Raw genomic sequence first — 23,645 nt, forward strand, 5'->3', positions numbered from 1 at the left:
CAGTCACAACCAACCATCAAAAGATTCCTCAAGGGTATAGTTAACCTCTTCCCCTAACCTCGACTTCCTACTCCCACATGGGACCTCAACCTGGTATTTGAAAGGACTGATTTCTAGGCCTCCCTTTGAACCCACAGCCACCTGTTCGCTTACATAGCTCTCAGTGAAAACAGCCTTCCTGATGGCAATCGCCGCGGCTAGGAGAATTAGCGGCTCTAATAGCATATCCCCCCCACGTGGTATTCTTTCGTGACAAGCTTGCGTTCAGACCACACCTGAAATTCACTCCCAAGGTGGTATCTCTATTTCACATGAATCAATACTTTACCTTCCAACCTTTTATCCCAAGCCTCACCGACACAACAGGGAGGCTATACTACATACTCTAGATGTCAGGAGAGTCCGAGCCTTCTATCTGGACAGGATGAAGATTTTTCAGGAAGCCCCCAAGACTTTTCCTCTCTATTGTGGAAAGATGGAAGGGCTCAGCAGTATCAGCCCAAAGACACTCCAAGTGGGTTTTCAGCTGCATCAGACAGTGCTACCAAGTTAGCAGTATGACCTCTCCAGGTACTATTTGTATACACTCCACAAGGTCGATCTCCTCATCCATCGCCTTTTCCAAGAATGTCCCTGTCTCAGAGATCTGTAGAGCTGTGACATTGGCGTCAGTCGACACTTTCACAGAACACTATGTGGTCACTGGGGACTCTGCCTCCAATGCCATCTTCGGCTCAACTGTGCTGTCATCTGTAACTGACCCGACTCCAAAGTCCCGGCTCTCCTGTGGGGATACTGCTCGGGAGTCACCTACAGTAGAGCACCCAGGGGGACACTACTTGAAGAAGTTACTCGCCTTGTGTAGTAACAATGGGTCTTTGAGATGTGTGCCCCTATGGGTGTTCCACAACCCACCCACCTCCCCTCTACTTCGGAGTTCCTGTCAATGATTCTGCAGTAGAGAAGGAACGGGGAAGGGGAGGGTTTAGCCAGTGCACATTGACAAGCCTCGTGGCGGGGCAAAAGGGGAGACAGCGCATCTGCGAGCCTAATAGACACTGCAACCAAAGTTCTCCAATCAGCAGTGCAGGGACACAAGCACACCTACAGTGGCGCACCCATAGGGACACCCATCTCAAAGAACTATCATTACTGTACAAAGTGTGTAACTTCTAACATTTCTTACCTGCCTAACTAACTGGCTGGCTGCTAGTATATTACAGAATGTACCATATTCTCCCCTCGGCCTTAGTGCACAATTAGCACATTCTTTCAGATAATGTCAGAGTAGCTTAGTATGGAGTTGCCATTTGCGACCTTATAGTTAAGGTAAGTAGAACAGACAAAGGTCACCTTTAAGCTGAACTGTTGTAACTTGCTCTACCTGAGACTAAAGATGCTGTGAGATGAGAGAGAACATGTTAGTGTCCAGGCTTTGCAACCTAGACTGGCTCCTTATTATTAACGGATCCACTCAAGTTCCATGTACTGATCTTCTGGACAGTCCTCACTGTTTTTATAATCCCTGAATGGTGCCTAGATAGAATAATAGAAATGGAGGGCCCGAAGGAACCTCCAGAGGTCATCTAATCCATTCTCCTGCGCTGAGGCAACACCAAATATACTTAGATCATCCCTGACAATTGCTTGTCTAACCTGTTCTTAAAAACTTCCAGTGACAGGAATTCCCCAGTGCCCTTTGGAAGCCTATTCTAGTGCTTAACTATCCTTATTAGGAAAAGCTTGCTAACTATAATCTAACCTAAATCTTCCTTGCTGCAGATTAAACCTGTTATTACTGGTCCTACCTTCAGTGGACATGAAGAGAAACTGATTACCATGCAAAACTGTTAATACACCCCTGAGTTATATTAGCCTTTTTCACAATTGCATCACATTGTTGGCTCATATTTAATTTTCTGATCAACTGTAACATCCAGATCTGCAGTACTACTCCCCATTTTGTTTAGTCTTCATTGAATTTCATTCTGTTGATTTCAGGATGAAATAGAATCAAGTTTCTATTTCTTCAGTTTGTCATTTTGAATTCTAATCCTATCCTCCAAAGTTTTTGCCACCCCATCCAGCTTGGTGTCATCTTTTTTTATAAATACAAATTTTATAAGCAAACTCTCCATTCTGTTACCTAAGACATTAATGAAGATATTGAATAGTATGGAACCCAGTACAGACCCCTGCAGAACTCCACTTGATATGTAATCCCAGTATGACAGTGAACCATGGATAATTACTCTCTGAGTAAAGTTTTTCAACCAGTTGTGCACTCACTTTGTAGTAATTTCATCTAGACCACATTTTCCTAGTTTGCTTATGAGAGTGTCAAAAGCTTTACTGAAGATAAATCACATCTGTGGCTTCCCCCTATCTGCTAGGTCAGTAACCCTCTCAGAGAAGGAAATGAGGTTGGTTTGACATGATTTGCTCTTGATAAATTCATGCTGGCCATTCCTTATAACTCTGCTCTCCTCTAAGTGCTTACAAATATTAGTTATCATATCTTTTCCAGTTAGGCTAACTGTTCTATAATTCCCCAGATCCTCTTTGTTCTTTTTAAAGATAGATGATGTAGAAATGCTTAGATAATGTGTGCGGGAGGAAAGGCCTGCTCCTGTTAGCTTCTTTGACTCCTTCTGTGGCCAAAATAAATGACACATGCGATTACAAATGAGCTGGCCTTATGTGTGGGGAAGGAGTCTATTTCTCCAGAAGAAACCCGCTTGGAACAGTCTCTGTGAATAGGGAAACATCTGCTTCTAATATGCCAGCAAAATTTGATTAAATGGATCTTAAAGAATGACTGTTTATAAACAAAATGCGTTAAAATCTAAAATTGGCTAGGAGGAAGGGAGGGACATTTCAAGTATCACTATCACTAGGTGTTTCTTTTATCAGTTTTACTGTTAAAAGAATTTGAACCCCCCTTGATTCCCCTACCCTCCTAATCCCCAAACCAGCCAACAACGTTACTATTCATCCTGAGTGAATTTGGAGGTGCTGTTCAGTATAAACAGACAAGCAAATTTCTGGATGGAGGATGTTGCTTGGAAGGGGTGGCCTGGGCTATAAAGAACAAAAGAGCCAGGAGAGAGGAGCAGATGCTCTGGAGCCCCAGCACTAAATGTAGTGAGGAGGACAGCAATAGCTTATTGGACAGCAGAGAGAGCCTGAACACCAGGATCGCTCAGTACTGTACTTACTAGTTTTTTTAAAAAGGCGATAGTGGAATGCTAGCATATGCATAAAGTATTTACCAAGATGATTTATTCTTAACCTTATGTTGCTTTTCCACTGCACTATACAAATTAATGGTAAATGGTAAGAGTCTGCTATAGCTTGACTATGGAAAACTTTCAGGAAAACATTGTAAAACACCTTGGACCACACTGCTCTGATGTTTTTGGAACAATACATTTGTCCATTGTGTTTTATGAGGTGCAGTTTTGACTTGAAATGAGTGTTCATAGATACATATGCTACAACTTGTTTTTGGACTATGTTACATGATAAGAATTTGGATCTAAATAATGGTTTATTTTCATCTTCCATGCATAGATTGAATTAATAGACAGAGTGGATGACATCTATCGAAATACCTCTTGGGACAACGGAAACTTGAAAGGATATGGCATACAAATAGAGCAGGTATTCAAGGAATCAATGCAAAGAGTTGTGAATCTTTGGCATTATAACTGGATGTTATAAGTTCTGATTTTTTTTAAAAAAACATATATAATACATTTGGAGGGTGGGGTCTGGAATCAGAATACAAATAATCAGAATACCAATAATCAAAACTTATTAAATTGTTTACTTCCATCATATAAGTAACCCCTTAAAAGCAGCATGCTAGGGATTTTCATAGCTAAGTTTGTTTTGGCCCATCTTTTAACAGACACTTACAGCTGTCGGAGAAGATTTCAAGCTGAGACTTGGCACATTTGATCTCTGTTGGAGAACTTTTTTTTTTCTAAATTTGAAAAATGTATAGTTCTTTCGTAAACGTACTATTGTGCAAATATTGTCACATATCCCAGTGGTGTTGGTGTTTATCTGACAGCGTCCAGAGTGTTCAAAGTGACCCACAATACAGATAAAAAGCCACAATTCCTCCTCTGAAGAGTAGCAATTAATTTCATATATGATGTAATGAATGGTGCTGGGGGTAACAAGCAATTGTGGGGGTTGGAGGAGATGGGTGACATCAATAAGTTTATGTAGTAACTCTTGAAAATTAGAGCTCCGAGTGGTGGAATAATGTATTTAAAATAAATGGAAATCTGAGTGGGCTAATTTCTTGTAGGTATGATAAAAGTGGGTTTTACAGAGGGCATGCCATGCTTTGTTGTGTATACTGAAGCAGAGGATATTTCATAACGAGTCATGACATCAGGTTCACTTTTTTTGACCTGGTTACTTGTGGTCTTGCCTAACTTAGACAAATATGATCTCAGAGTGCCACTTTAAGCATAACCTAACTAGATGTTCAAACCTTGGGGGGGAAGGGCAGAGTTCTCTGTTTGCTAATCTCAAAGTACCGCCCCCAAAGCCTGAAAATGTCGGGTGTGGAAACGGGCCACAATTGGGAAGGTCAGTGCAATCAGGTAGTCAGCACGTTGTTTCCTTCAGCCAACCAGACAATGCTGTCTTAGGTGGCTGCAGTTGTCTCTAATGGAGGAAACAGAGTTAGGGGGGTCCCCATGTTTTCCCCCTTCCATGATTTTATGGGAAATTACTTATGACCTCCGCAGCCTTAGTAATCATGTGACAAAAGATGAGGCAAAAATGCTGTAAAGAAGGTTTTGTGTTGTTGCTGGAACCTTAATTCTGAATTCCTGGAAACTTTTGGGACTTATCTCCAATGTAAAATGCATTTTTATTCGGAAAAGTGACTGTAAAAATGGCTCTCTGGGGCCCGGCTTTGTGTGTTGATGATTTCCATATCAAATGCAGTTTACAAGCTATTTCCATCAACCAGCTCTTAAAGTTCATTTTGGGAGCTGAGAGTCAAGCTATGTTCTTTTCTTGTCGTCATCCTGAGTCATAAAGGTTCTGATGGCCATTATTTACAGTATAAACTCTAAAAGCCCAGTGTTACTCCCGTTTACTATAACATAACTAAACATATGCCACACTGCAAGCTAACTACCTCTTTAGTCAGAAAAGCGTAAATATGACAAATGTGCTTTTAGTCATAAAACTTTTCAGTTTTTCTTTTTTCACATCTAGATTTCTAAAAGATAGGTATCCTTGTAAATCTGCTTTGGCTAAATAAAATCAGAGGTGCACTGGGGATCTTTTCTACCAGATTTGAACCCTGAATTTTTATGACTGATTAATGAATATCTTAGTGGAAAACTAATATCTTAATGGAAACTTGTGATGTGCAACTTAACATCCTTAAGTGTAAGGCTGCCAGTATGTTTAGGTGTAATTATATTTGTATGGGTCAAAGTGTATGGCGTCATCTTAATTAAGAGGTCAAGAGTTCACCATTAGGAATTTGTAAGTTTAAATCTAAGAATAGGATGGCATTTTAATGAGGCGCTTTGGCCATCGTTTAGGAGGGTGAAAAATTTCCCTTGACTATAACATTTTTACTTTAAAATTGCAGTACTTGGCTTTTCACTGCCTATTTCTTCACCGTGTTGAATTGTTTACAGTTCCTTATTCTAATTATATTATACCCTTGAATATAGATTATTGTCCACAATGAATCAAGTCTTGTGAAGCCTGGGGAAAAACATTATAACATGGCAAAAAATCAGCCAAATGAAGAGAAGGATGCTTGGGAGGTGAAGACACTGCTGGAGGTAAAGTTGTGTTTCTCAAACAAAATGTCCCATCTAAAAAGAAAATACGAGAATTACTTATTTGCCATCCAAGATCAGTCTCTGACTGCAAATGAAACTGCTTTTCTTCCTCTTCACAATGTGTAGTTATCACAAGGATACAAAACTAGGATATTTCTACCCAGGCTCATGGCAAGAGGCTTCATTATAAAAAGTATCTACTTCCAGATATTTATTTTTATTATTATTATTACAATTAAGTGCAAAACAAATAGAAATGATCATATGGTTATTGAGATAGGAAGGCAGCCCTGTGGTTAAAGCACTGGCGTGACATCCAGGAGGCCTGGGTTCATTCCTGGCTCTGCCACAGACTCCCTGCATGACCTGGCTCAAGACATTTGATCTTTGTGTCTCATTTTCTTGCCTGTAAAATTGGGCTAACAATACTTTCCTACCTCACAACGAAGGAAAACTGATATTTTGTGAATTGCTCAGATACTAATTTAATGTGTGGCTGTACAGTTGAACTTGTTTCTTTCATACATGTTGAAATTCTCCATGCTATTTCATCTTCTAAGTTGCCATCCAGTTGACCAGATTTACCAAATGTCTTGGCCTTTCTGGATAGCATACAGGTTTTATTTATTTTAGTAAAGTTAAAATGTGTTATATTTGGAGTTCCCCCAGAATCTTGCAAAAGTATAAAGACATGTCCCCTTCCCAGAAGATCACACAACTTTATTGACATGATTCCACCAGAAGGGGGTTATAAATGGGAAAGACAGGAGTAGAGCAGGGCTAGCAGTAAGATCATGAAGCTACTTGTTAGGCATGTGCATTGTTGACTCATTCAGATCCCTCTTAAAACCTGCTTCTGCAATGATGCTTACAAGGTTCTTCTAGGGGAAGAAAGAGAATCAACAGAAAACACCAACCATCCAGAAGTGGACATGCCTTACTGAGGATCCATGTGATCTTATCCTCACCTATCTATTGCCCTCGTTGGTAATGCCATTTCAGCACAAGATTGTGCACTCCTCCCCATATTTGTTCTTCTGAAGTATAATCTAGCATGTTTTGGGATGCCAGAAAAATTATTCAATAAATTGCTGAAACACAAGTGAAAGTGTGCCCTGGGTCACCACCTACATTGAACAGAGGAGCTAAGGAGAGCGTTGGAGTATGGATTCAGCTCTGCTCCTTTTCAGCAGCATGAATGGGAGCAGCAAATTCCTACTGTCATTAAAGGCATTCTTTAGTGAAATCTTGTAATGCTGGCTGTTACCAAGCATTTGCTGTTTTGAAAGATGGGCCTTATAATAGTTTTTCCTTTCCTTGAGATGTTGCTGATGAATGAGAATCTTAACACTGTATATTATACTCTGGCAGGAGGTGATATTTAAAACTAGGCCAGACTAAGTGCTAGAATATATGAAGGGACTATCCTACTCTGATCTGGGGATGGAGCAGATTTCTTCATGTAGTGTAATAAAAACTGGAGCTGGAAAATACCTGGCTTGTTAAATGATTTTTTTTTTCATCTTTGAATTTCTTCACTGTACATATTACAGATTTTTCTAACACTTGCTTTTTTTCCTTTTAGCAATTTAGCTTTGATATAGCTGAGAGAGCAGCTCACGTGTGCCTTGCTCATCTCTTTACGTACCAAGATTTCGATATGGGAACACTCGGACTAGCTTATGTTGGATCTCCCAGGCCTAACACCCATGGTGGCATTTGCCCAAAAGGTAAGATTCCCCCCCGCCCCCCGACCTCTAGTTGTAGGTTGAATATCTGTTCTTTGTTATGAAAATCGTAGATGGATTGAAGGGGGCACAGTGTGTGTTACTTAAATATTCCCTAGTAGCTGAGTTAAGAATGGAACTGAAGGCTGTGTCCTAGGCTGCATACAAAAAGAGGAATAGGATAGGGTAAAACCATTCAGTTTCAGTTTGAACTCATAGGTTGAGTGAAAGCCCTCATGGTCCCATTTGGAGCAGCAAAAATCTTCATGTGCTGCTCTGGAAAGATGCAGCTCTCAACAGGTGTGGCCTGCCAAATTTGGCAATGGGAGGGGGAATCCAACATCTGTCTCTTAAGTACTTATATGGCCCTCATTACTTGAGTATCTTAATGCCTCGCAGTCTTTAACGCATGCATTTATTTATGTTCTGACTGCAGATTCCCCACTGCAAAAATTGGGGGAAGGGGATTCATTTATAAGCCTGTGAGTGCTGTAATGTTATAGTCATTTATTTACAAGGTCAAAGAAAAAGACTGGGGAGAATCTTCAGTTTTCCTAAACATGGTTTTCTCTTTTAAAAAACAAACAAACAAACAAAAGTCTGTAGAAAGTCCTGTTACTTTTCTTGTGCTATATGAGGAATTTCACTTTCTTTCATCTTCCTTTCTATAGCTTATTATAGTCAAGCTGCCAAAAAAAACATCTATTTGAACAGTGGCTTAACCAGCACAAAGAACTATGGCAAAACTATCCTCACAAAGGTACTGTAAAGTGAATGTGGATATACGGAACGTATTTGTTAAACATTTGCTTTGCTGTTAGTCTTCAGTGCGAAAACTACCGTGAGAGGAATGGCTCTTAGATGCCTCTCTGAAAAGAACCGTTTGCTCTCAGTCCAGGTCCCTACGGACAGGTATCTGTGGTGCAAACAATGCCATCGTAATTGTCATCCTTGTTGACAGAGAAAGCCAGGACTGAATGGCTCTGGAGATGGAACTAATCAGACACACTGGTGGAGCAGTGAGAAGGAAACATTCTGCCTCTGATTGTGCTGACCTCTTCTATTGATAAATAAGACTATATGTCTCCAAAGATGAGAGCACTAAATTCGTACCAAATGTGTGCTTAGAACCACCCCCAAAATCAAAATAACCCTGAAGACTAAACTAGTAGATTAGCAGTGGAATAAAGTTGAACTGCTGATTGTTGTAAGAAAAACTATGCATCTCTGGCCTTTTGTACTTCTGCAACAATGGTCTCAACCTTTTTATGCCCAAGATCACTTTTTGAATTTAAGGGCAACCCAGGATCTACCCCGCCCCTTCCCTGCGGCCCCATTCCTTCTCCGAAGTCCCGCCACACTCACTCCATTCCCCTCCCCCCCGTTGCTCACTCTCCCCCACCCTCACTCACTTTCACTGGGCTGGGGCAGGGAGTTGGGGCTCCAGAGGGGGTACAGGCTCTTTATAGAATGGGCTGTTTAGTTGTTAGCCTTACACCTAATGTAAACTGTCTGGGCTTTTTTCAGTCTTACATCTTTTGTTCATCATCTGTTTTGTGGTAAATATTGAGAGTGTGGATGCAGAATTCGTCAAATTTTGAAAGCATTAGGAGTTTGTTGGGGTGCTGGAACAATTTTTATAGTAGGGGTGCTGATGATGGAAACCATGTGGCTGGTGTTTGTTATTACAGTACTACTTCAAGCCAGGGGGTGTGGCAGTACCCCCAACACTCCTAGTTCTAGCACCACCAGTCTCAGTATTATAATGTGTATAGTAATTGCTAAACTTTTGCATTTGGGTAAAATATTTTCTTATGCTGACTTTAACACTGCTTAGTTAAACCCTGATTTTAAAGGACGTTTATAATTGGTATCAGAATTACTCTGGGCTGAAACTTGGCACAGACACTCTTAAGAAGAATTAAACTTCTCAGAGTTTAAAAAGAAAAGTAGTCATGAAACCTCTAACTTAGAGGAGTGCTGTAATAGGGCTCTAGCTGTCACTACTGTCTAGCGCATTAGTCTTTCATCTCTGAATTAGAGTTCTGTCTTTGTTACAAGTGAAATTGAGTTTGGTCTCTTCCTATCTCAGTCACCAAACCACCAGACTGGTTGGCACAGTTCATGCAGATGAGTTCAGGAGTTGGCACAGCAGGACATTACAGATCAGCTTTATGTGGAGCATCTCGCAGTGTCTGCTCAGACTATCCCTTGCTTCCAAGAGCACTAAAACTCACTCAGTAAATACCACCAAGCACACAAATGGTCTCTAAGGAGTGCTCAAATCTTTCACTCCATATGTTCTGTAATGCATAGGCATGTGTGCCAGTGTTCCAGCTCCACTTTGGCTTGTCATTGTACTGTTCAAAACTTCCTATGTCTGTGGAGTAGCACAAGTTAAAGCTATTCTGCCAAACTTCTCTCTCCTGCCCACTTCCTAACTTCCCCTTCCCTGGCGTGCTGTGTCCAGCCCATCTTCCCTGCACTTAACTATTGTTTCTTTGTTGGTATCCTTGTCAGTCTGAGTTTCTGACTTGCCCTGCTGGTCAAGTGAGGGGAGGTCATAACGGAAGCACAAGCTGGGGGGAGGGAGGTGGAAAGGGAGGGTTTCCAGTAGCAGTTTGGAGACTTTTATATTGAGTGAGTCCTGCCTTGCTTCTTGGCTTTTGGAAATCTACCCTATATTAGGGCTGTGGATTAATCGCAGTTAACTTACGTGATTAACTCAAAAAAAGTAATCGCAATTATAAAAAATTAATCACAGTTTTAGTCGTACTGTTAAACAATAGAATACCAATTGAAATGTATTAAATATTTTTGGATGTTTTTCTTCATTTTCAAATATATGGATTTCAATTACAACACAGAATACAAAGAGTGCAGTGGTCACTTTATATTATTTTTTATTACCAATATTTGCACTGTAAAAATGATGAATAAAAGAAATAGCATTTTTCAATTCATGTCATACAAGTACTGTAATTCAGTCTCTGTCGTGAAAGTGCAACTCACAAATGTAGTTTTTTTTTGTTACATAACTGCACTAAAAAAAAATAACAGCCCAATGTAAAACTTGAGCCTACAAGTCCACGCTGTCCTACTCTTGTTCAGCCAATCGCTCAGACAAACAAGTTTGTTTATTTTACGGGAGATAATGCTGCCCCACTTCTTATTTACAACATCACCTGAAAGTGAGAACAGCCATTTGCATGGCACTTTTATAGTAGCATTGCAAGATATTTACGTGCCAGATATGCTAAACATTCATATGCCCCTTCCTGCTTCAGCCACCATTCCAGCTGACACTTGTAAAAAAATAATGCGTTAATTAAATTTGTGACTGAACTCCTTGGGGGAGAATTGTAAGTCTCCTGCTCTGTTTTACCCGCATTCTGCCAAATATTTCATGTTACAGCAGTCTCGAATGACAACCCAGCACATGTTGTTCATTTCAAGAACACTTTCACTTCAGATTTGATAAAATGCAGAGACAGTACCAATATGAGATTTCTAAAGATAGCTACAGCACTCGACCCAAGGTTTAAGAGTCTGAAGTGCCTTCCAAAATCTGAGAAGGACGAGGTGTGGACCATGTTTTCAGAAGTCTTAAAAGAGCAACACTCTGATACAGAAACCCAAACCATCAAAAAAGAGAACTGACCACCTGCCGATGGCATTTGACTCAGATGATAAAAATGAATGGGTGTCAGTCTGCACGGCTTTAGATCATTATCTAGCAGAACCTGTCATCAGCATGTCCTCTGGAATGGCATGAAGGGGCATGTGAATCTTCAGCGCATCTTGTGAGGCTAGTTACAGCAGTGCTATGTGAAAGCCTATTTTCACTTTCAGGTTACATTGTAAACAAGAAGTGGGCAGCATTATCTCCTGTAAATGTAAACAAATTTATTTAGTCAATCTGAGCGATTGGCTGAACAAGAGGTAGGACTGAGTGGACTTATAGGTGCTAAAGTTTTGCATTTTTTTATTTTGGATGCAGTTTTTTATATACATAATTCTACATTTTGTAAATTCAACTTTAATGATAAAGAGATTGCACTATAGTACTTGTAATGGGGGAATTGAAAAATATTATTTCTTTTGTTTTTAACAATGCAAATATTTAATAAAAAACAAATATAAAGTGAGTACTGTACACTTTCTATTCTGTTTTGTAATTGAAATCAATATATTTGAAAATGTAGAAAATAATTAAATGGTATTCTATTATTGTTTGACAGCGCAATTAATTGGGATTAATTATTTTAATCACTTGACAGCCCTACCCTATATTATTTCTAGGCTTTTATCTAGCACCAAAACAGTTGAATGTGAGTTTAGTTAGTTAAGGCTCTTAATGGCCGCTGTCTATTCAATAAAAATAAGGCAAATTGCCAGGGGAAGAAAATGAAAATGTGACACATGCATAATTTTTGTGGCATGAAGTTTCTTTAGAAAATATTTTGTTAATCTTAAACTTAAATGATTTCACCGTGTCAACTGTTGAGCTCTTATATGCGCATACAACATCTGAACCCTGCTCTAGCAGTTGCCTCTCAAGAATTTGATAATTTTACAGGCCCTGACTTCAGTTTAGCACTTACGTTTAGCCAAAAAACTGTTTCCTAATTAAGTGCATCTCTAAAGATCTAATGATTTGGAATTACTTAGACCCCCATTCATGTTGATATTGACTTTAGATGTGTTTTTTTGGTATCGAACAAGGAAGCAGACTTGGTTACTACTCATGAACTGGGACACAACTTTGGAGCAGAGCATGATCCTGACAGTCTGCCGGAATGTGCCCCCACTGAAGACCAAGGAGGGAAATATGTTATGTATCCAATTGCTGTGAGTGGCGATCATGAAAACAATAAGGTAAATTTACTTTAACTTCCACTATCCCACTACAGACACCTCTACAATCAACAAAGACTGACGCAGAACCTTCCACCCCAAAAGCACAAGTCCCTGTCTGCTTAGCGAAAGTGCGCTCCTTTAGCCTGTATTTAATAGGCGGTTAATTGCTGGATCAGCCACTAGAGGGAGACATACTCATTAACTATTATTATTAGTCCCAGTGTTAAATAAGTTCCTCCCAAATGCCTAAGATCTACAGGCATTCAAGCCCTACTAGGGTGATATTTTGTAACAAACTGTGGCTGCCTACACTTACTGATATTGCTGTTGTCAGCAGGAGTCCAGCTTGGATCTTCAGCACCAGAACACAGGCTTCTAAATAGTAAGCTGTTGTTCACTGCCGTCATGTCTCTCTCTAGTGTTTGGCCCAATCACTAAGTTAATACATACTCGTCTCCATTCATCTTATAAATGTCATAACACTCTTGAGCACTTGGTATTATCCCTATTTTACAGATGGAGAAACTGAGATATCAAGTGAATGACTAGCCTAAAGTTACTAGCAGCTCTGCAGAACCAGGGTCAGAAAAGTCTATCCCCATTTTTTGCAACTTCATGACTATTTCTTGGGATGTATTTTGCTCCACCTGAACCCCCAATGCTGGCAGAAGGATTGGATTTGGGTTTGGCCTTGGAATCCCTCCCAAGAGTTGGTTATGCAGCGCTGTGCATATGTGTTCAGATAGGTGTTAATCACAATGCAACAAGGCAGTTTTTCAACACAAGCTACTATTTTCTGTGTTACATTTTCACAGTGGCATTGTAAATGGAATAAATGTTTCTTAAAACATCAGAATTGGGGGTTAGGTGGGTGATGGTGTCAGTCTTGGATGTATTTTGGTGAAAGGAATGATGCACTCCTTCTCACTGCTGCACTTTCCGCTCATGATTCTTTAGATGTTCTCAAGCTGCAGTAAACAATCCATCTGTAAGACCATTCAGAGCAAGGCCCAGGAATGTTTCAAAGAGCGCAACAACCAAGTATGTGGGAACTCGAGAGTGGATGAAGGTGAGGAATGCGATCCTGGCCTTTTGCACAGGCATGCTGATCCCTGCTGCTCTGCTGACTGTAAACTGAAAAAAAATGCCAAGTGCAGGTAAGAGATGTTAAAGCCACTGCTTTGGTTGGGAGGGAAAGGGAATATGGGGCTGGGTCAAAAATTTGTTTGCAGTGCAGCAAAATGCACTCTTCTGGACCCTGGCTCCAGTACTTTGAGACTTTCTTTACTGGGCAAATGAGCCTTGGGAAAGTTAAGGATGCCAGAGCCTTGGGAAAGTTAAGGACGCCAGGAGAGAGCTTTGGTGCATGCCATTACTTGGTAGTCTTGGTGTTAATTCATGCAGTAGTATTGAGACTACTTTGTTCCATTGCTTTGCTAGGAACTGCACATCAATGCAGTGTAATGGTAAATTCTGTACCAAAAAAAAGATGTCAATTGCAGCACTCAGAAGTCAGAAAGTGCCAGTATTAAGGTTCCCTGTGCAACCTTAACACTGCCCCTTCTGCATGTGCATTGCAAGGCAGTCTAAATCCATGGTCATATGTTATCAGGACCCTAGCAACACCTGGTGGTCAAGCGGGACAGTGACTATGGTAACTGAGCTCTGTCTTTACTGTCCAATCTGCACACAGGGTCCAAATCTGCTCCCATTTATACTGGAGGAATTGTGCTTTAGTCCTTCTGGTTTTGGAGGAGACATGAATGTTTAGTCCTTTCCTAGCATGGAGTTCATTTGTAACTTTACTTACGAATGTGGAATTTTAAACATTTGCATTGCGGTAGTGCTTAGGGTGCCTTGTATTACATGCTGTAAACACACTGTAAGAAATGCTCCTTGCCCGAAAAGCATAGTCCAACTAGACAAGACTGACAAAGGGTGGGAAGGGAAGCAGGCACAGAGAGATGTGAAGGGACTTGACCAGGATCACACAGCAGGTCAGTGGCAGAGACAGGAAAAGAACCCATATGTCCTGAGTCTGTCCAGTGCCTTGTCGCGGGGCCCACTCTCCCTCTCCATGTGTAATATTGTACATGTGCTTATGTAATCCATTCTTCAGCACACTTCAGAAAATGGGGGACAAGTATATCTGATAGGCAGAGCTCTAATAGGAGAAGTATATGTGCTTCCATGGGTTTGCCATGCTCTTAATGTTTTCAGTCATTTATTTCTTGTGTAGCTTAATATTCATCTTCTCCCTCCACTCTTCTCACAGTGATCGGAACAGCCCCTGTTGTAAAGGTTGCCAGTTTGAAAGCGCTCAGAAGAAATGCCAGGAAGCCATAAATGCTACTTGCAAAGGAGAGTCCTATTGCACTGGTATGCCATTGTTACATTTCCCTTACATGTGCAACTGAGTGCTGCAGAGTCAGGGCCCATTTTACTAGCTTTTGCTGCCTTTTATGCAACTTGTATGTTCACTTTTAGAGTTAAATTAAAATTTAAAAGAAAAAAGCATCATTGTGAGGCATGAAGTGTGCTCCTGAATCTTGCTATGGTGGGGTGACTTTGCTTTAACCTCTGCTTCCGCACTAGCTGCTCACTTCCCTTTTCTGCCTCTTCCAGCATCTGATAGCAACTCTGCTTCAAGATGAGGAATCAGCCCAGACAGTCGCCTTTCCTGGCTGAAGGCTGGCTAATCCTGACAGGGCTGCCCACCATTTTGTGCATTTTGTCTAATTAAGAATTATCGCAGTATCTGAATGCTGTGAGCCAGTTCTTTCATTCCCCTCCCCCCTGTGGTCCCCTTCCTTCTAGACATCTGCCAGATGTACTGCTGCTCCTCAGGGTGCTTGGCAGCAGCCCACTGAGGGTGACCAGAGTCTTGCTCCAAGAATCGGCTATTGGGAATCACTATATAATGAGCATCTGTGGCTCAGTCTCCTCTCCAGCACAGGGAGAATGATGTGTGCCTTTACCAACCCTGTGTGTAGTAATGCAGCCATGCCTTCTAATTGCCTGTGTCTGTAGGGAACAGCAGTGATTGTCCGCCCCCGGGGAATGCGCCAGATGACACGGTCTGCGTGGATTTGGGCAAGTGCAAAGATGGAGAATGTGTTCCATTCTGCATGAGGGAGAAGAGCCTGCAATCGTGTGCCTGTAATGGTGAGCAAAACGGGATCGCCAGCTTTCCCAAGCAACATCTCTTGTTAAGGCCCCGCTGATCACAGTTAACCTGTAACCTGGAGGAGAATCGTGCTATCGGTGGATAGGTCCTTGGATCCCAGATCTGCGTTTCAGAAAAACAAACAAACACACACCTCAAAAAGTCCCAGGCTGAAGTTTTTGTCTTTCAGCCCTTGATTTCGTTTCCTGTTTGGGGAGGGGCTGAGGAAGCTGCTCTCACATCTGGGCTGGAGCCATCAGAGCAGCAAACAGACAGGGTTATAGATAAAGCTGATAGGTTGGGGCTCTCTCGGCGGTAGAGATGTCTACACTTCCCCTCAGCCTCAGCAAGGCAGGCTAGGGAAAGAAAGTCTGACAGGCAGCTAGCTGGGAGGCTGCTTCTCCAACTGTACTGAGAACAGAATTGCCAGTGCAGATCCAACCGAGGGCTGTAGCAGAAGCCATATCCTGTGGCAGCTACATCAGTTGCCTACACAGAAAGAGCACTTGAGGAAAGTAACTAAGGGTATGTCTACATCTCAGTAAATGACCCCATGGCCCAGCAGTGGCTGGCCCAGGTCAGCTGACATGGGCTCAGTTGCGGGGCTATAAAATTACAGTATAGACATTCAGGCTAGGGCTGGAGTCTGAGGTCCCGTGAGAGGGGTGGGGTCTCAGATTCTGGGCTCCAGCCCAAGACTGGATATCTACATTGCTATTTTAAACCCTGCAATCTGAATCTTGTGAGCCCGAGTCAGCTGACCTGGGCTCTGAGGATCAGTGCTGCGGGGTTTTTTTGAAGTGTAGACATGCCCAATGATCCATTAAAGGTCTTTAATGTGATGTAGCAGTTTTGAAACCAGAAGAAAAGGTAGCACCATGTGACCAGCCAGCTCTTCCCAGCCCATCAGCAACTGCCACGTGTGCCACTGTTCTAGACAGAGGGGCTAGTGACAGGAGGAATTCCCTCATGCACGTGTCTGCTGTAGACTCTTAGAAATACATTTCCCCCCCACACACACCCACACCCACTTTCCTCTCCCTCTTTCCAGGCTCTGTACAATCCAGGGGCAAAGATCAAAGAATCACTGTAGCTCAGACCCCTGCACCTCTTCCCTCATTGTTCAGGCTGTGGCTGCTCTTCCTATCTCCAGATGCCTGCTCAGAAGTTTGACAAGGCCAGTAGGAAGCTTTTAAAATGTCATTTGCACATCGATATGAACCAGGGCTCAGATGCCTTTGAAACCCTTCACCTGCCCTTGACAGCTGAAGGCTGCAGTAATTTAACTTCCAGAGCTGAACAGAAAAGGCTAGAGCTTCCTGTGTTTCCCCCACTCTGCTGCATGGAGCATCTTGCCAAGCTTCAGGCTCTGTGTATTCTGAGCAGCTCAAGAAGCTTCTTTGTGTGGCTAGAGACTACACAATTCTCCGTTCCACACGCTGTCTGCTGGGAAGCGGCATGGTCAGCAAGGGGAACAGGAATCAATCCCCTCCGTGCTCAGAAACTCTTGTTATGGATTGAAAATAACCGCAAGAGTCAGAGGGAAAATAGTTTTCTGCTTTTATTTTAGAAACGGACAATTCCTGCAAGGTTTGCTGCCGGGACGAGTATGGCAAGTGCAGTCCGTATGTCGATGCTAACCAGCAGTTTCTGTATTTACGGAAAGGAAAGCCCTGCACTGTGGGATTCTGTGACATGAATGTGAGTGTTCCTGGGAGCCAGATGCCCCAAGCATTCTATTTACGGAATAGGCTTTCTAGCTAAAACACCAGGAGCCTTTCCCCTTCATAAAACCTATTTCCTCTTGCTTGTTCATACATTAGAGTAGCCCTCGACCTGTTCTGCTGAACAGCCCTTTTGCCACTGAAATGAAATCTTATTTTTTCAGGGGCAGTGGAGGGGGAAATCCCTTGTACAGGGCACCATGCATCTCCATAAATGCCCTTCTTACTCATGCTGGATTGACTTTCTCTTATGCACTGCTCTGATGTAATGGTGCTGCTGACAGTGTAACACTACCAAAAGCCAACCCTGGTTTTTCCCCAAGCATTGCATGTTGTGGGATTGATTCTGCAGCTGTTGCACAAACTCCCCAGTGATGTCCGTGAAAGCAATCCCTGTGCAAGGGGTTTCTGCATTCTGGGACCCTGCTATATAGACGGGTAACACTGGAGTTTTGATTTTTATTTATTTATTTTTTAATTCCAAGCCCATTTTAATGACCCTTGTATTTCAAGAGCAGAGCTTCTTTATCAATGGAGCTGATGAAATAAGATTCCCCATGCGTGTGATTTGAATAGAAAGAAAATAAGTGACTTTGTGAGTGAGCTCTGTTTGTAGAGGGGATCAGGATTGGTAACACAGAAAAGCTATGGAAAGCGAAGAAACCAAAACATAGGAGTAACGGTCAGGAGTAATATACAACACCTGAAGGGGCCCCAGGGAATCCCATTTAAAGTTGTGAAGCAGTCGTTGAAAAAGTTAGTCATTGACTTCTGGAGTACTCTTGCTTGTTTTTTTGTTCAATATTTTGAAACAATATTTTTTTGCTTAAGCTCCTGATCTGGGGGGCGGAAAAGCAAAGCTGAGTGCCCTCATTTCTCGAGGGCATTAGGAATGCTGGGTGCTCAGCATCAGGTCCCTCTTTTTTTGTTTTGTTTTTTGTTTTTAAATCATTTCACAAACATGCCCTGGCTTTTCCTCAAAAGACCAACAACATGAGTATTTCATTCCCCTGTAAGGATGGCAGTGGCTTGATGCTTCAGTGGAGGGGATTGATAAACAAATGAGCAAATGATGAATTTGTCACCACCCATTTCCTCTCCCAAGTCAGTTGCAACAACAGAATAGCCCAAGACCTAACCTGCTGCTGAACAGTGAAATCTCCCTGTACATATGTAGTAGCCGTTTTGGTAGAGGAAATGGATGGAGAATGCATATGATGCAAAGATCTTAGTTTATAAATACTACATATTGTTCTAGAATTCAAGGGGTAACATTTTCCAAGGAGACTGAGGTGCCTAAGCTCCTTAGTCCCATTGACTTTCAGTGAGAATTAGGCTGTCTAGTGCCAAAGTCACTTTTGAAAATTTAACCCTAGGCCTCCTAAGCTTTGTACAGGCACCAACTAACCTCAATCAAACACTGCTCTGCTTTAATGGATTTAAGTTACAATTGGATTCTAAGAGCTCTTTTTAGACAAGCAAATCAAAACAGAGACTTTCCTCAGAGCAGTCACTGTAGCTAGTCAGAAATGGACCACGGCCATTGAAAAATGGTGTAAATACATGTCCATAAACTATGCAAAATAAATTTTGACTGTGTAATTGTTTCATATTACATCCTTTCCATGCCCTGCAATCAGGACGGGTAAGGCTTAAGTAATATAAGATCATTCTTTGAAATAAATGTTTGCTTTTGCAGGGCAAATGTGAGAAGCAAGTGCAGGATGTGATTGAACGATTTTGGGATTTCATCGATCAGCTTAGTATCAATACTTTTGGTAAGTTAAGTAATCCAACTGTTTTTTTTTTTTAATTTGCTGAGGCACCTACATTCCCAATTACTTCTACCCTGAAGGCACTGTGCAAAGAATCAGATTGGCAGCTGACTGTTCTTACTGTGTGCGGGCCAAATCACTGTTCATATCTCGGAAGGTGGGGCTGGGTAGAAGTTGTCTTTCTAATGTAACTTAGTGCATCATGTTAGAACTGAAAATATTGATGTCACCTTCTAAATCTTTAAAGCTACAGTTAGTATTCTTGTGTTTCCTGCTCTGTTGTTGTTATTTGCTAGGCACTTTCCAAACATTTAATACGGATGATTCTGCTCCAAGAAGCCTTCAATTTAAAGACCAATCAGTAGACAGAAGTCAGAGGAAAAGGAGTAACAATAGGTGATTTATATATCAGTCACCTAGACTTGCTTATAGGCAGCTCAGTTAAATGGATCTTTAAAGAGGGATTTCAAGGCAGACGTGCAGAATTTTCAGTTAATAAATATCACAGTATAAAGTAATGCATTGCAAGGCGGGGGTTATACTGAATCCACACACTCCTCAGGTGGTTGAATGTATGTTGTTACTAATCTTGCACCTTACAACACAAAGCATGGAGTTATTTCCTGGTATAACAGCTCTCCTCACTGTGTTGTAACCATATCAAAAGATATTAATTATAGGATTCAGTAATGATAGGGTAACAGACAATGTAAATTCAAGGTAAATGCCATATTATCTGCAGGGTAATTAAATGGCTTTCAGTCTTCTGGACTAAAGTCTTATAAGATCTAAGAACTGCAGTTTTCCAGATGATGATATTAAAACTACTTGGTAACTTCAAACAGAAGTAGTGTGTATTTCTTGATATTTGGGAGTAAGCATAGTATTAGAGTAGGCATGTGTTTTGTTGTTTGCCCCATGAGGTCAGAGTTGTGAATTGGCATGTGAGGGGGCTCAAAGTAATGAAAGATTTGCCTTGGAGAACTAAGCGCACCTGGATCCCAGCCTGCTAATGTGAAATATTGGGCAACATCTAGTACTAAAGAGTTAGGAGGCAGAGAAAGGAGGCAGAGAAAAGGATTTGTGACTTTAAGCATCTTTGAGGTTTAAGTTTCTGAACAGATATTTTATATGGGCCCAATCCTTTAGTAGGGTTAGTCAGGAGTAAAGATGGCAGAATCAGGACCTATATTTATGTACATAAGCCTGGTTTGCATGTTGTCTTTGGCATATAACTAATTGGTTTGGACTTGTTTACAGGGAAATTCCTTGCAGACAATATAGTGGGCTCCGTACTTGTGTTTTCCTTGCTATTTTGGATTCCTCTCGGTATTCTTGTCCATTTTGTGGTGAGTAAACCTACTTTAAGGTGACTGAACAGTTTGATCATATTTTAGATGCAACTTATTCGTACATGTAATGGCAAAGATCCAGGGGGTAAGTTTTTAGCAGATAAGAGCCCATGAAGATAAAACTGTTACTATTTGGGACTTATCATCCCACTAACTTCTGTAGGGCCCTTTGTAATGAACCCTAATGTTACCAAAACACTGAACTACTTCCTATTAACATTAGAAGATTGTGGATAAATGTTAATTTGGGGTTGTTTATTTTGGCTAGCCAGGGCTGCTTAGAATTACATAATAGATGATGATTATCCTCACTTTGAGTGCTGGCAATGTGCTTGGAGTCAGGCTCTGTCCTCAGTAGAGAAGCGGAAGTTGCCTGTTGTAGCAAACAGAATAATTTAACCCTGAGTCTGTTAGATCACATCAGGTATGGCAAAGTCCGCCCTCAGTCGCCAAAACAGCTGTTTCCTAACAATCCTTTAGCTTACATTAGAGAGCAGAACCACAGAAAGTCAGCCCACTCTGGGATAAGTAATTTGGCCCTGTCAGCAGGGAATTAATTAAACAACCCCCAGAAATGGGCATTTGCACTCATTATGAGGAAGCAGCAATGAATACTGTAGAAGTATACATTTTGCTGCAAACCTTTCTAGTATTTCAGATACATTTACAGGTTTTAATTGACCACTCAAGGAACCAACAAAAATCAGTTGCTTAAACAGTACTGGGAACTCGACTCGGTCGTTTTGGGGATGATGATGATATTATTTGTATTATTGTGGTGCCTAGGAGCCCTACCATGGATACTTTGACACAGTCTCTCCAGATGGGAGGTTCTCTAATAAGGGTAGTTTCTTGTACAGGAGTCACTGCATGTGTTAATTGCAAAGGAGCCTCTCTCTACTACTTTTTCTCTTCCCTGTGAGGTAATATTGGCTATCTATGGAAGGGGAATCAGCTGGCTGCAGTTCAAGGCTGGGAGTGTAATGGGCTGTGAGGGGAAAAGAATGTGTCTTCATCTGGTCCGTAAACAATATAGGACTAACTGTTTTAGTTTGTTTTCTCTATAGGACAAGAAATTGGATAAACAGTATGAAGAGAACACAAAATCTCTATTTTGTCCCAGTGTAAGTTTGCTGCTTTCAAGGAGCAATAATTGTTTTAACTGTATTTTAGCAGCTTTGAAATGTAATGTTTATTAGAAAGAATGATCTTGATAGACATTTGTGGAATAATCCTCAAAGAAATGAAAGCCAGCCATGGTGTCTTCTGCACAGAAACTCTGCCAGATGAAACAGAAGTTGGGGTTTTGTGGCTGAGTTTTTTTCTTCTAGAGGGAATGTTAGTTTTGCTTAAATGAAATATTGTGGCTTTTGCTTTTTGCGTCTGTGAGTGGTGACGTCTTTAACTTGCTGAAGGTGCACTTGCTCCCGAGCACTGGCCAGGGCATCTTATGCAGGAAGCTGCTTTGTTCTGCAAAGCTGTGTGTCCTATGACAAGTGTCTGCGTTCAAGTTCCTGTCTGGGTGTGTGCTCAGCAAGTTTCAACCACTGAATACTTGTCCCTAGCCAAGTGATGCAAATAAAACTGAGTTTCCAGAGGCAGAAATATTAATCTGATGACTTCAGCAGTAGCAGAAAAGTCTCTACCTAGTGAATTAGTTATTCCTTGCAAAGTGGTCTTTTAGTAACAGAATATCCTTTTAGCAGCTGGATATTCCAGCTGAAACTGTAGATTCTCACACTGTGATCCTTAGGCTGCTTCCAGTTGGTCACTGGAATTTCTGTCACAGGGCTGAAGGATCTGTCACTTTTCAGGCAGTGACACTTCCTGCTAGTTCATACTGTGGTGAAGCAGGCCATATAAGTACCTATATAGTTGTAGGCAATTCCAAGACTTTCATTTTTATTTCAGTATAATTACATGTATTTGTCCAGGGCCTTGGGCACATGCACAATCTTCATTAATAAAATGAACAGATAACCTGATCTGTTAACATTAGAACCCTCCCAGATGGAGGGGACAAAAACTTTCTTCACCACTCATTTAACCTGCAGAAGAGGCCTTGAAGAATGATCCTGAGGGTCAATAAATGTGAGATCTTATAAACCAGTGGGGGAAGCATATGCCAGAATCAAGGACTCCGTACTGAAAAATCCCTGCCTCCAGCCCCACTCATATGTAAATCAAAGTGCTATTAGCTTGAGCATCTCAACTGCCAAAGTATCATATAGTGAAAGCGGCAGGTCTTAGACAACATGGCCAAAATCGTCTCATCTTTGTACCTTAACCTCTTTCTGGAGACACTTTAGAAGCTGGTACAATGGCACAGCAGAGGTGTAATGTGCCCCTTGCAAGAAACACTGCCTAACAAGCTATACATTCTGCACCAACTGCCGTTGGAGTGGTCTTATATTGCAGCCCCAGTAGCACACATTGTGACCTTGCACTCTCAAGACTGCAAGAGCACGATCTTTTGTCTAAACCAAAGTATATCAAAAGCACTCATGGCTGGTGCATAGGGTACTGGACTGGGACTCAGATATCTGGGTTCTCTTCCTGACTCTACTGCTGATCTGCAGTGTGACCTTGGGCAAATCTCTTCACCTCTCTGTGCTCCCTCCACCTTTATTAACCATTAGAACCGGGGTTGTGATAGAGTCTCCATAACTGGAAATCTTTAAATTAGGATTGCATATTTTTTCTAAAAGATATGCTGCTGTTCCTGCTACAGCTATTGGACTTGAAGCAGGATTTAATTCAGGGAGGTCCTGTGGCCTGTGTTATGCAGGAGTTCAATCTAGATGATCATAATGGTTCATTCTGGCCTACAAAATCTATAAATCTACAGCCACGGCTGCCCCTGGACACACCAGAACAGTTAAGATACAAAGATAAGCCCCTAGATTGTAAACTTAACTAACAAAAGGTGGGGCATATTCTATCAACTGAGGGTATTTGGCATCACTTCTGTCAGTCTTTGTTGTTGCATCAGTTGGCTCCAATGAAATAGGCATAAACTGCATATTGGAGACACACCAGCTCATACCACCTCCCTGAATTGCTTCACATTGAACAGGAGTGGCAGCAGACTAGAACCTGCACAAACCACGACACCCTTGCTGTAAGGATGTTTAATGTTTAACTTAGCCAGTCTTCTAAAAGTCAGTGCCAGCACATAATAATTCATAACATATAAGAATGATCAGCTGA

At 41.5% G+C, this 23,645-nt stretch overlaps 1 protein-coding gene across 1 annotated transcript in view; it reads left to right on the forward strand.

Annotated features, from left to right (window-relative positions):
- The window catches only part of ADAM17 (ADAM metallopeptidase domain 17), a 62,498-nt gene that overhangs the window by 36,414 nt on the left and 2,439 nt on the right, over positions 1 to 23,645 (forward strand). The window contains exons 7-18 of the mRNA XM_038396363.2: positions 3,574 to 3,663; positions 5,718 to 5,831; positions 7,417 to 7,561; positions 8,230 to 8,318; positions 12,284 to 12,436; positions 13,376 to 13,575; positions 14,694 to 14,797; positions 15,449 to 15,583; positions 17,155 to 17,285; positions 19,008 to 19,086; positions 20,344 to 20,432; positions 21,503 to 21,559. Of these exons, the coding sequence (XP_038252291.1) occupies positions 3,574 to 3,663; positions 5,718 to 5,831; positions 7,417 to 7,561; positions 8,230 to 8,318; positions 12,284 to 12,436; positions 13,376 to 13,575; positions 14,694 to 14,797; positions 15,449 to 15,583; positions 17,155 to 17,285; positions 19,008 to 19,086; positions 20,344 to 20,432; positions 21,503 to 21,559 (1,386 nt within the window). The remainder of the gene's footprint in view (positions 1 to 3,573; positions 3,664 to 5,717; positions 5,832 to 7,416; positions 7,562 to 8,229; positions 8,319 to 12,283; positions 12,437 to 13,375; positions 13,576 to 14,693; positions 14,798 to 15,448; positions 15,584 to 17,154; positions 17,286 to 19,007; positions 19,087 to 20,343; positions 20,433 to 21,502; positions 21,560 to 23,645) is intronic.

The sequence above is a fragment of the Dermochelys coriacea genome, chromosome 3, assembly GCF_009764565.3.
Source record: "Dermochelys coriacea isolate rDerCor1 chromosome 3, rDerCor1.pri.v4, whole genome shotgun sequence".
NCBI classification, from domain to species: domain Eukaryota; kingdom Metazoa; phylum Chordata; order Testudines; family Dermochelyidae; genus Dermochelys; species Dermochelys coriacea.